The 13,802-nt window shown below is 46.9% G+C and overlaps 1 protein-coding gene across 4 annotated transcripts in view; it reads left to right on the top strand.

Annotated features, from left to right (window-relative positions):
• Positions 1–13,802, top strand: part of casz1 (castor zinc finger 1) — a 360,461-nt gene that overhangs the window by 318,424 nt on the left and 28,235 nt on the right. For all 4 annotated transcript variants that reach the window (XM_069918493.1, XM_069918491.1, XM_069918492.1 and 1 more), the window contains 5 exons: positions 609–672; positions 2,244–2,395; positions 4,029–4,151; positions 9,324–9,641; positions 13,220–13,418. In XM_069918493.1, coding sequence (XP_069774594.1) covers positions 609–672; positions 2,244–2,395; positions 4,029–4,151; positions 9,324–9,641; positions 13,220–13,418 — 856 coding nt within the window. The remainder of the gene's footprint in view (positions 1–608; positions 673–2,243; positions 2,396–4,028; positions 4,152–9,323; positions 9,642–13,219; positions 13,419–13,802) is intronic.

The following is a 13,802-nucleotide window of genomic DNA, read 5'->3' as shown; positions in this document are numbered from 1 at the left end:
AGATATATGGATGGTACAGGATTAGACTCTTTAAACATTTGATTCCCGGTGGGGGGGTGGAGAAAAACGGTGAACATTTTGTTTGATAATCCAAAAATAAACTGCTGGAGAAACTCAGCAGACCGATCAGCATCAGTAGGAGAAAGGGAATGATCGGTCATTCTTCTTCTCCCACTGATGCTGCTCGACATTGATATCTCTGCATGAGGAGCACATGGTGGAGGAGGCTGGTAAATAAGGTCAATGAGAAGACTCAGGCAGGCACATGGATGCAAGAAAAATAGAGGGTGATGGGTGTGAGGTGGGGAAGGTTCAGGTTATTGAGTGGATCGACACAACATCATGGGCCGAAGGGCCTTTACTGTGCTGTAATGTTCTATGTTCAACTTGATGCAGGGCCTTAACCCAAAACATCAGCCATCCCTTTGCCTTCATAGAAGCTGATCGGTCTGCTGAGTTTGGTTGGGCTTGCAGTCAGATTTGTTTGGATGTTTGATGGACCATTGAACCAAAGGTTTACCAGCATCGGGGAATTCAATCAGCCCACAAGGTTCACCTCTCTGAAACCTTTCTATGACAGGACTAAGAAACATGTGTTTTCTTTTCAGGGGTGAATCCAATGGTCACATGGAATCTGGGAATGCATCCCTCTTATCCTCATTTCTCAACAGGGTGAGTGCCTCTATCAAGCTTCTCAGATAGGCACAGGCTCACAGAGGGGTATGATGTTGTTAAGCTACATGCCCATGTGTTATGACCCAGTGACATGAGCTCAAATCCCACTCTGCCAACTAAAGATTTTAAATTCACTAAAATTAATCTGTGAATGGTGCATAAAATCTCAGATTTCTTTAAAGAAAGTGTAGATTCACCCACAGCGATGTCCCCCATCTGGTCAAAGTGTGACTTCAGTCTCACTGCTTTGTAGTGGCCTAGCAGGACAAGGAGGTAGTTCAACTCCTGCTCCAAGGGCAGGTGAGGATGGGTAATAAATTATTCGCTCAGAGTTTGTGGAGAAGGCCTCAAGGGTCCTTGTCGTGGTTCATCCCCAGCAGCTGTGTGACAGAGGACTGTTTTGATTTGTGGACGTACACAGAGTCGGACATCCAGAGCTGCTGGAAGACCTTCGACTCACTGAAAGGCATCCTTCAGTCTGCCTGAGACCCATTGGCCTTCCAGCACACGGAGATGTCGGTGGGGGGGGTGGGGGGTGGGGGAGAAATGCTGCCTACTGGCACATCTGGCTGCAGGAGTATGTGCTGAAGGTGCAGCCGATGCGAGGGCGTTGTGGGGAAGAACTGCAGCCATCCTCAACGTTATTCAGCCGCAGCTCAAGAATTAGGGGCCCCCTTCCCCGTGAAGCAGTCAAGTTTTAGTTTCTTCCGTACTCCTCTCCTACCAACTACTTAAAAAACATTTGTAAAAAAAAATCATGGTACGTGAGGTGTAAAGAAAACAAGGCTTTTACTTCAATGTGCTGTGGCCCCTGGGGGAGAGGTGTGTAGGGCCCCCGTTGAGAATGAGTGGTCTAGGATCATTCCGCTACTGGGCATTGATAGGCTGAGATCAGTAGGGAATCCTCTCAAACAACAGAAGGGAGAATAACCTCAGGGGACCCACATTAGTGAGCATGGTACTATGTCGTATGATGGTTAACACGACATTGCACAGTGATAAACTGTATATACAGACAAGAACCTAAGAATGTGAAAAGACTTTGCACTATTTTCCTTGGTATATATATTTATTGTGAATGGTTTATTTTAGGGTGAAAAAATGCCAGTTATCTGTGCCTGAACACAAAGGCTTTCAGTCATGATGACCCCACAGTCTGAATCCTATGCCAAATGTGTTCCATATTTCAAAGTACTTGACCATTTACTGCCACACGTCACAAGCATATGAAGAGAATTATATCTTAGAGTGGGTTCCCAAGTCAGATTGACTAAAACCAAGTCTCAGATCCATTGTTGTCTTCAAATTCATCAAAGTGCCTAGAGTCATGCTCCAGATTTCTTGGGAAGATGGAGGCACTGTCAAAAGGCACGACGGTGGAGGGTCTGGAACCCTGGCTGCCTTCCCAGAAGCAGCTGAGGGTCAGGGGTGGGGTCACCGATTAGCTTCCGCCCCCATCCCCACCCCTCTGGAAATGCAGGTTTCGGATGACTGGGGGAGGGGCAGAGGCCCGTGTTACATGTGTTGCATCTTAGAGTGAGGCCTGACCATTTGTTTCTGAACACCAGGTATCGCAGAGCAACAGAGGACTGGGTAGCTTGTTGAAGGCGGAACCAGACTGTGGGCAGTCTGATGAAGAGCAGGCTTCCTACATCAGTAAAGTGATGGCCCAGCAGAGGCCAGAGAAACGCACGGAACTCTGGGAAAAATACCTGCGCAGGTAGAGACAAGAGATGCTCCCTCTATCAGGTTCTCTAGCAGTGTGTCAGCGGAGGGAACCCTGCCCTGTTGGAGGGATTGTCCTTTGTGTGAGTTGTGGATTGGAGGTTCTGCTTCTCTGTGAAGACCCTGTGCTTTACCTCACTTCCATAACGTTGACTGTCCTGTCATTATCACATTACCCTTGGAGCAGTTAAAGAAGAACATCTGCAGATTTTGGGGTCTAGTCCAATACACAAATGTACTGGAGACACACTCCGCAGGTCACGCACCATCCATAGGAAGGAAAATTTCCACCAACCCCCTTCCCTTCCTTCTCCTATCAGAAAATAACCCTCGAACCTCTATCACTTCTTTTCTACCTGCCCACCTGTTACCTCTTACCTGTTGTCCTTCCCTCCCCCTTCCTCCCACCTTTTTACCGGCACCTGTCTTGCTTTTACCTGACGAAGGGCCCAGGCCTGAAATGCCAGTGACCCTTTAGTTCCTATGGATGTTCCGTGACCTGCTGAGTTTCTACAGTGCGTTTGTGACTGCTCAGCTTATAGGCCTAAATTGGCTACCATGTTTCTCCAACAATGGCACGTCGCAGTCACTCAGTGTACACGGCTGACGCAGTCTATGCAGAATGTACAATCCTGGCTGCACTCGTTTTACAGTCATTAAGCAGGATGTCGACATCCAATTATAAGGCCCCGCATCCTATACTCAAATTAGGCAATTTTTCAGGCAATGGCAGTGACCACCTAGACGTGTGTCATCAGCGCATAACATCTGTGAACATCAGCACAACACTATAACAGGGCCAGGGAATTGGGTTCGCGTCTGTAAAGAGTTTGTTAGTTCTCCTTGCGCCTCTGTGGGTTTCCCCTGGGTGCTCCAGTTTCCTCTCACCCTTGAAAATGTACGGAGGGTTGAAGGTCAATTGGGTGTAATTGGGCGGCACGTCCTCATGGTCCGGAAATGTCTGTATCCTTGCTGTATGTCTAAAAAAAAGAGGGTAAATTTATACTGAAGCCCTTCCTTGGCCAATAAAAATGAGCAGAAATAATGGGCAGGAGTGGGCCATCCTGCCCTCCGAGTTCAAGACCATGACTGATCTTCCTCCTCTGCACCGTTCTCCTACCCCATCCTTTTATCTGTGGCCCTGCACATCCAGATGTGCGTTTCAATGAACTCATTGACTGAGCTGTCAGAGTTTTCGGAGCCCAGAGGATCTCACAGACTCCTCACACTCTGAGCAAAGAAATTCCTCCTCCTCTCAGGCTCTTCTTCCGAGCCCCTATCCTCTGATTCTCAATTCCTACACCTGAGGAAACATCCTCCATGTCCAGCCTGCTGATTCCTGTCGGTGTTTTTGCAACTTTCGATGAGGCCACCCCTCAGTCTTTGAACCTTGAAAGACCCAGATCTTCCGGCAAACTGACCATCCTTGGTGAATCTTTGTCGCACTCCTTCATGGCAAGTGCATCCTTTTACAGATGCGTAGGTTCACACAGTGCTCCAGAATTATACAGCGATGTGTCGGCACCCCCAAGGGAGAGCTCCAAGGCATTCGGAAGCCCCCAAGTTGCTCGGCTGACGAGCCGTAACGAGAAGCTCCGTCCTCACTGGTTGCTGTGTCTCATCCTTAGGTTCACTACGGAGGATTACTGTGAGAGCCAGTGTGACTTCCTGCACAAAGTCCATTTCCACTGCGTGGTCGAGGATTGTGGTGCCCTTTTCAGCACCCTGGATGGGGCCATCAAACATGCCAAGTGAGTGTTACCAGGCAACGGAAAACGAGGTGCGATCGAGCGACCAATGGGGTGGAGCCAAGCAGAAACATGCAGGCTAACCACGGTGAATGACGAGTGCATGAAGACCGCGGGCGTGGTTGAAGCATGCAGCACCTTCCTGAGTCCATTACCTTGTGCATCATTATAAAACCAGGCCTCAGTCCCATCAATAAGAGCACGATGCTGGAGAAACTCAGCAGGTCAAACAGTGTCCTTTATGTAGCAAAGATAAAGATACAGAACCATCATTTCAGATTGAGCCCTTCATATGGAAAATATTTGGCAGGCACCTGAACAAAATGGTAGGTGGGAAGGGGCAAGGGAAGGAGCAGGAGGTAGTAGGTGGATAAGGGAGGGAGAACACAGCAGCAAGAGGGGAGGAGGGATGGGTCTGGGAATGGAGAGGGAAGACTGGGGGAAAGAAGACAGAGGGAAAGGGAAGGGAGAAAGAATGGAGAGTGGGTGAGTAGAAACCAGAGAAGTCGATGTTAATGCCATCTGACTAGAGATTGACCAGACGGAAAATCAAGTGTTGCCCCTCCAATTAACGGGTGGTCTGGGTGGAATAGTACTTGAGAGCATGGACAGACATCGGAGCATGGGAGTGATGCGCATGTTTGGCCACTGGGAGATCCCTGTCACCGATGCTCCCAGTCTGCACCAAGTCTCTCTGATGTAGACTGGATGCAGTAGATAACTCCCACAGATACATAAATGGCTTCACTTGAAAGGACTGTCTGGGTCCCCGAATGATGGTGAGGGAGGAGGTGTGGGTGCAAGTGCGGTACTTCCTGTAGCCTCAGGGGAAGGTGGCATGGCAGGGGATTGGTGGGGAGGGATGAGTGAACAAGTGAGTCACAGAGGGAGTGGTCCCTGCAGAAGGCAGAGAGGGGAGGTGAGGGGAAGATGTGTCTAGTAGTGGGATCGTGTGGCAGCTGATGGAAATTACAGAGGACCTCGTGTTACTTGTACCTCCACTGCCAGGGTGTAGGGCTGGGAGAATGGGGAGGGAAAGACTGTGGGGGGAGGGGAACTGAGGGGTTCTGAGTGCTGGGTATGTACAGTGGATCGTCAGAGTGCGGATGGCATCAGGAGTGAAACAAACTGGAGAGAATGACAAACAAAAAAAACAGGACCCCAGAAGAACTCAGCAAGTCAGTCAGCCTCTATGGGGTCACAAGGCCTCTCAACCTAAAATCTTTTGCTTCCACAGATGCTGCCTGGCCTGTTGAGTTCTTCTAGTGTTCCAATATTTATTCCAGATTCCAACATCTGCAGTCCCTTCAGGATTGGAATGGCCACGCATTACCCCAAAACAAGCTCGAGGCCCTGGATTAATGCAGTCAGGAGGCATGAGACCGGCACCAACCCCAACCCTACCCAAGCCACAAAAAAGGCCAGTGACTAGCAGGGAGCAAAACGCCACAACTCCCCTCAGCAACCAAACCAGCTGAGGTAGAGGAGCTCTTCCACTGCCTCACTTTACAAATTACAAATTCTCCATTGTGAACCCAGAAATTGAGAAGGGTACAGGAGGCAGGTAGTGGATTTTTTAAAAAAATCTAAGGCCTGCGGATTATGAGTTGACATCACATTGTGACACAAGACATAAGAGCAGAAATAGGCTATTCAGCCCATCGAGGCTGCCTCGCCATTCATGAGTTGATCCATTTTCCCCACTGCCCTGCCTTCTCCCCATAATCTTTGATGCCCTGGCTAATCAAGAACCTATCAACCTCTGCCTTGAATACATCCAATGATCTGGCCTCCACAACCACCTTTGGCAACAAATTCCACAGATTCACCACCCTCTGTTTAAATGAAATTCCTCCTCATCTCTGCCCTCTTCTCCTCGACTCTCCCACCATGGGAAACAACCTATCTACATCTGCTCTGTCATGCCTTTCAACATTCAAAATGTTTCAATGAGACCCTCCCCCATTCTCCTAAATTCCAATGAGTACAGACCAAGAGCTGTCAAATGTTCCTCATGTTCACTCTTAGAATTGTCCTAGTGAACCTCCTCTGAACCCTCCTTTCTTAAATGGGGAGCCCAAAACTGCTCACAATACCCCAAGTGAGATCTCACCAGTGCCTATAAAGCCTCAACATCACATCCCTGCCCTAAGTATTCTATTCCTCTTGAAGCAAATGCCAGCATTGCATTTACCTCCTCCATCTCCAAGTTTACCTTCAGGCTCCTGCATGAGGACCCCCAGGTCCCTTTGCAACAATTTTCTCTCCATTTAGAAATAGACTGCCTGTTTATTTCTGCTACCAAATAGAGCATTACAGGTCATGGGGGTTAAATACATTCTGGAATTTAAAGAATTTGCAAGGTTGTTTTAAAATCCATTGAATGCCCCAATGGACAAACAAAAGACTGCAGACGCTGGAATCTGGAGGAAAAAAAGCAACCTGCTGGAGGAACTCAGAAGGTCGAGCACCATCTGCAAGGGAGAAGGAATTGTTGAAGGATCTTGATCTGAGCCACTGAGTTCCTCCAGCAGGTTGTTTTGCTTTGATTGAACTACAATACTCTCAGGAGGGAAGTCTCCCACCCTTACCCAAGGTGGCCCATAAGTGACCCCAAGCTTACTCCACTCCCCTCTGCCCAGGGAGGCCACTCATCTCAAGGACAGTTTGGGATGGGTAACACTGGACAACAATTTATTTTCAAAAGGTTTGCTTCCTGAAAATAAATTGTGGAGTATGACAGGCAGCATCAAACTGAACACAAAGATCATTTCAGATTTGCTGTATCGTGTAGGAAGTTGGGGAAACATTAAATGAACTTATATTGAACTTAGGTTTAATCGCATAATGATGCTGATACATTGCATTAGTTCAACTGACCTAAAAAGGTTTTGCCACTGAATTTCGTTTGTACTCAGCATCTAATGCCCCTCATGTCAGTCTCCAACAATAGTTGACTAGCATTGATGGATTCCAGTGGCCATGATACTGCTTTTCCATGGTCGCAATGTGCTAGTGAAGCCTTTCACCATGTTCGTCACTGACTGCAGCAAGATCAGCGGAGAAGGAGTCCAAGTGGGAATGCAGAAAATTTATTTTCAATAACATGTTGCTCTTCGTGGTTTTGTCTGCTTGAAGTAGACTTAAAATATATGACAGGAACTCACAAAAATGGTTATAGCTTTAAAAAAAATGTTTTTTTTTGTGATCAGATGCCCAAAATCCATAAAATACACCCGAAAATGTTCAGGAAGCAAAATTTTCATTGTCCACTTTAATTAATTCTGGCTTTGCTGGTAATACCCCATTTGGTGCACAAATGTCACAAAAATCTGTTCCTCTCTAATTGGAGTTTTATTGTGAAGTGTTGTCCTTATCTATTTCACTAGAATAGGCTGCAGTGAACTCCACTTTAAGCCCTGGCCCCTTTAAATTAATGCTGTTTATATTTATGAAGTGGCAAATAACCTTGCTCTGACCCAAGCATGATTCTAATTTAGATCAGGTTATTATTTAAATAATTTATGCAGATTAAAAAAAATGCAGAGGTTATTCAAGGTCCAATTACTTTGATGTCATCACGACAGAGCTGGCAATTGAGAGAAAGCTCAAAACACAGAAATGCTGGAGGAACTCAGTTGGTTTCGCAGCGTCCATAGAAGGTTAAGGTACGGGGTTGAGAAAGGGCTCAGGCCCGAAACATCAGTAATATATCTCTACCTATGGACGGCATGAGACCGTCCAAGTTCCCCCACCATTTCTGTGTTTTGACTACAATTCTAGCACCTGCAGACTTTCGTGTTTCACTCAACTGGGAGAAAGCTGTGGAGTTTGTAGTCGGGAAAGTAGCCAGTAGCAGTGGCAGAGGGGGGTTGGAGGACTCCCCTGCCCCAGAAATAAACACTAACATAGATTAGTAAGGGTAACACAGGGCTGAGCCAAGGAAAATTCCCAATGCAGCCAACCCAGTCTGCCATCTCTGATGAGTGAGGTTTGCCCGCACCGGGATCGGTGTGAGCTGACAGTACTCTGCTGGACATGTCAGCTGTGGTTCACTAGCGACACCCCTTCCTCTGAGTCAGGATGCTGAGGGTTGAATCTCACTCCAGGCCCATTGGTGTATCACTGTGGCATTGAGGGAATGCATATTTTTTTTTGTGGACATTAATGATCATCCACAAAGCCACGGGTGCAACAGAAAGTACGTTCAGCAGGTTGGCCACCATCTGTGGGGAGAGAAACAGAGTTAACGTTTCAGGTCAAAAAAACGTTGAAAGTCTGCGATTTTAAGGAAGAGCACAGTGGTTATCAAGAGAACCCTGGCCAGCATTGTCCCCTCAATCCACATCACCAAAAGACCAGTATGCATCCCCTTTGTGGGATCTTGCTGTGCACAACCTGGCTGCCGCATCTCCAAATGAAATGGCAGCCAACCCTCAATTGCTTTCATTGGCTGGCAGCAGTTGAGGCATTCTGACTGTTTTAACCGGTTACGCTTTGTCTGAAGTGTGTTAGCTCCCCTCTGTTCCCAGTTAGTGAGGAGGTTGCAAAAGGGTGCTATAAAAATGTGGGAATGTTGAATTTTCTTTGATGACTGGATGCCTGTTTTATTGTGGTCCTGCATATGAGAATGAATGGTTTAAAAAGGTGGATCTCATAATAGCAACGGCACCAAGCAGTAAATTGGAAGGATTTTTTTTATTTGTGTAAAACCAGAGCAGTAGCGGTTAGCGCAACGCCTTTACAGCACCAGCGAACGGGTCCGGGGTTTGAATCTCGCGCTGTCTGTAAGGAGTTTGTACGTTCTCCCCGTATCTGCGTGGGTTTTCCCCAGGAGCTCTGCATTCCTTCCACCATTTGAAATGTAGCGGGGGTATAAATTAATGGGGAGGAGATTGGGCAGCTCATGAGCGGAAATAGTTTGTTGCCATCCTATATGTTTAAATGTAAAAATAAAAATGGTAATACCTCCTTTGGGCACGGTAAAACTGACTGAGTTCCTCCAGCGTCTCTACTAAAATCACAGCATCTGCAGACTTTTGTAGATTCACTATGACATGCTGAGCTCCTCCAGCATGCATTCTTCTGTTAGGGCTGGCAGAGCTGATGTTCCTCACAGCTGCATTCCCTCTTTAAATCTGCGGGTGACTGACAGGATGTTTCCCGTTTCCATAGTTTCCATTTCCGAGCTGATGGCGGGGTAGTAAAGGTGAAGTCGGAACCTTGCTTCTCCGGCCCAATTCCAGTAGAGAACTGCACCCCTGGCACCCCAGCATTCCCTTCCATCGCTATGGTCACGGCTGCAGCTGTGCAGGTCTCCCCAGCGAGTCCCACCGTCGTCACCTCCGCCCCGACGCTATTTACCTGGAAACAGCTGGCGGCAACCATCCCTCAGCTCCCAGGATCCACGCTGGCCACATCTTCCCTGGCAACCACGTCCCTGGAGAACGCAAAGCCACAGGTCAAGCCAGGATTCCTGCAGTTTCAGGAAAAGTAAGTACCAAAGTTCACTGCAACCACGGCTGTTGACAAACTTTCTATTTAATTGAGCCACAACCATCTTCAATCATTTTTATTTAGCTGTGCCAAGTTGATGTGTAAGTGTTGGTTTTGTCTCGTGGAGTCATTCAGTACGGAAACAGTCCTTCTGCTCAACTTTCAGATCCTGACCAAAATGTTCGACTCACATCCATCCCAGCTGCCTGCATTTGTCCCATATCCCTTTATACTCATCCTATCCATGTATCCATTCAATTTTTTCTTAAACGTTGCAATAGTACTTGCCTGAACCACCTTCTCCGGCAGCTCGTTCCATACACCCACTACCCACTGTATAAAAAAGGTTGCCCATCAGGGGGAATATTGACATGAAAGTTACATGTTCCAATAATCTCCTCTATCTATTATCCTCTACAAAATATCCTAAAAACTCACTGGCACTTCTTCCATAACAGCTCCCAAGCTCAAAGATGGACAAAGAGTTGTGCAGAGAGGCCTGGGAGCGCTGGTGCCTAAGGTTGGTTTACAGGTGTAGGAGGTAATCAAGAAGACAAATGGAATGTGGGCCTTTGTTGCTAGAAGGATTGAATTCAAGAGCAGGGATGTACAGGGTACAGGTGAGGCCACACCTGGAGTTCTGGTCTCCCCACAGGAGAAAGGACCTCCTGGCTTTGGAGGCAGTGCAGAGGAGGTTCAGTAGATTGGAAACGGGGAGTGGGGGGTAGCTTTTGAGGCTAGATTGAGGAGCCTGGAACTATACTCAGTGGAGTTTAGAAGGATGAGGGAGGATCTTCTGAAAATATGTAATATTTTGAAGGAAATAGATATGATAGAAAGTGGAGGTTGTTTCCACTGGCAGAATGAGGAGACATTATCTCAAGGTTTGGGGGAGTAGATTTAGGACAGAGATGAGGAGGATCTGCTTCACTTAGAGAACTGTGGAATTATTGCCCACGGAAAGCAGTACAGGCTGCCTCATTAAATATATTTAAGGCAGAGATATGTTTTTGAATAGTAGGGGAATTAAGGATCATGCGAAGCCGGTGGTGGGTGGAACTGAGTCCACGGCCAGTTTGGGTATGATGTTACTGAATGGCAGGCAGGTCTGATGGAACAGATGACCAACTCCTGCTCATATTTGTTATGATCTTAAAAGATATACTGACCAGAGAAGGAATGCAGTGAAGATTCATCAGTCTGGTTCCTGAGGTTGTGGGCTTGCCATGTTAGGAGATGGGGTGGTCTAGGTTTCTATTCTCTAGAGATAACCTTATTCATACCCACATATAAAGGGCTTGACGGAGGAGGAAAGGGGCATAGGTCACACACTCACAATATGAGGTAAGCTCCTTAGGACTGAACTCAGTGAAGCTTTGGAATTCTCCGACCTGGAAGATTGTGGTGAGTCTGACTTTGATTACACTCCAAAGAAAGATCAACAGATTTTTGGATATCTGCGTGATTCTGGGATTTGGGAATAGAGCAGGAAGAGAGCTCAATGTCAAAGATCAGCCACGATCGTGCTGAATGGTAGAGCAGGTTCAAGAGGTTGAATGGCCTTCTCCTGCTCCTGTCGGTGACCACTGCAGGGAAGAGCAGTAGGTGTAGTTCCCCTATAAAACATGTCCCATCCTACATCGGAATATATTGCTGGTTGTTGTTTGCTAGTTCATAAAATGCTGCCGTTCCAACCCCAACAATACCATGGAAACACCAACATTTGAAGCAACAATAATTCAGGATGGCTGCTGATTCGACCTTCTCGAGGACAATTTGAGGTGCCCAGTAAATGCTGCATTTCCTATGACCCACAGGCGAATAATGAAAAAGGTTCCCCTTCCTGATGTCACAGAGAGAAATCGCCCGTCTCCCCCCAGCCACCCCGACTGTGTCATGGCTTGAACTTAGCAGCAAGTCTCCCGAGCAGAGCATTATTAAACAAAGAATTTCCCAGTAACCAACCCCATTAGCTTTGATTGCATTCTTCTAACTGCCACTGAATCTCAGCAACAATTGGTGGCATCTCTCAGGAGGTGACGTGCAGTATGAGAGTTGCCCTTCCCAAAGCAAGCCTCCATCAGGCCCCAGAGGTTCCCCACGTTCCTTCATTCGCTGTAGACAACATACCCGATACCATCCCAGTTCTTCCGCTTTCAACACAGTTAATTGTAAAATCTTGGAACTGATTTCTTCAGTTGACTCTGCAGTTGTTTTAATTACACAGAACCTGTTCAGCTGCAGCAAGACAGAATTACGGTGCAAATGTACATCGTACAATGTATATGACAATAAACTCATTGCAATCAATATCGTTGGACAGTAATCTTATTTCAAAATTAGAACCACACCAGCAAATTATTTTGCCTTGATTATTTGAACTAAAATTGCCACCGTCAATTCGATCTTATAAATGATAGATTGCTGTGCACAAGTTGAAAACATTAATCCGACCTCATGGCCTTATACATTGAGCATTTGTACTACTTGACAAGCACTAAACCCTCTGTCTGAACTCGCTGCATAATCTATTTTCAGGTATCTGTTATTGTCTGTTTGACGTATGGCACTAATCTGTTATCGGACTGTAGTTACGTGATTGATATTGTGAACTTTCTTACATCATGGAAGTTTATAATATACATTTGTCATTGCCACTTCATGAAGTTGGAAGGCAGATGTGAATGTCAGGGTGTCACTAGGAATTTACAACTGCCATTAAATGCTTCAAGACTGTATGTATTGTGAAGCGTAAAAGACACAGCAAGGAGGTCTGTAAGGACAAGGAAGGGGTATTGGGGGGGCTCAGGGTAGCGACACGAATAGTCACTTGGTCAGATGATTTGAGAACCTGTTTGCGAGCTTCTTCGATTTGGGCTTCTGCAGAACTGCAGCGCTCAAGTAGGGCAGATTCTCTAAGCAAGTCCTCAACTTGGAGAAAATCATGGTGTGAAGCCAGAAAACAAAACCCATCTTATCCGGCCCCACATTGTGACTGGGATGGGCCTGTTCTGATGGGGAGATTGATTTCCACAGTGATAACCCGAGACAGGCATCCTTACAGATGTAGGTGGACTTGCGCTTGGTGTTCACGGAGGGAGTAACTCTCATCCCTGTGAATCTGAAAATCAACCAGAGGGATTGGAGCACAAATCTCTGCTGGCACTGCAGTGAAGACCCATTCCTGCATGAAATGAAGGGCTGAGGGAGACCTTCACTGTAGAAGAGGGGTCGGACTGAGGGAGAGCACTGTTGGTGGGGCGGAACTGAGGGAGACCTTCACTGAGAATCCAGGGGATATTAAAAAAAACCCTCTGCTGTTTTTTTAGCAAAGAATGGGCCTGTGTCTGTGGTGTAGTGTTCTATAGTTTTGCTGGTTTATTCCTCCCTCGCCTTCACCCAGAAATGCTGTGCACCCATTAATGGGCCACTATTCGCGAGGACGTTGCTGCAATTCATACTCTCCGACACTTCAGGAAGAAAATCACTAAATCCAAAAGATTCAAACTGCTGTAGAAATTTGGGTCTCCTTTGTCACTGTGCATTGAATCTAACTACATGTTTATTCTTTTCAGCGATCCCTGCCTGGCGACCGATTGTAAATACTCCAACAAGTTCCACTTCCACTGCTTGTTTGGAAACTGCAAATACGTCTGTAAAACATCTGGGAAGGCCGAATCGCATTGTCTCGACCACATCAATCCCAACAACAACCTGGTCAATGTCCGCGACCAGTTCTCCTACTACTCACTGCAGTGTCTCTGTCCGAATCATGTAAGTACACTCTCGGGTCTGGGACGTAGCTGACTGCCTGTCATCACAGATCCACCACCCTGTGCAACCTCCTCACTAACATCACACACTTCAGACAAAGCGTAACCGGTTAAAACAGTTAGATCTCTGGATGAAATTCTCCTCACTATCCAGTGGATTGGATTCCCCTGAAAACCTTCCAAACACACCACAACAAACTCAGTCAGATGGAGGGGGGCCTGGCTTCTGCTGTAGGCACACACTGTTCCCAGTCTCAAGTCAACCATAAGTCTTTAACACAGGCATCTCAAATCCATGTGCTGGCACCTTGATGGCTCCAGGGATCAGATGGCGTACTGGATAGCACAACGCTATTACAGCACCACCGACCCGAGTTTGAATCTG

The sequence above is a fragment of the Narcine bancroftii genome, chromosome 2 (genome assembly GCF_036971445.1).
Source record: "Narcine bancroftii isolate sNarBan1 chromosome 2, sNarBan1.hap1, whole genome shotgun sequence".
Classification (NCBI taxonomy): Eukaryota; Metazoa; Chordata; class Chondrichthyes; order Torpediniformes; family Narcinidae; genus Narcine; species Narcine bancroftii.
Note: the sequence above shows the minus strand (reverse complement) of the source record. Positions and strands in the feature narration are given on the sequence as shown.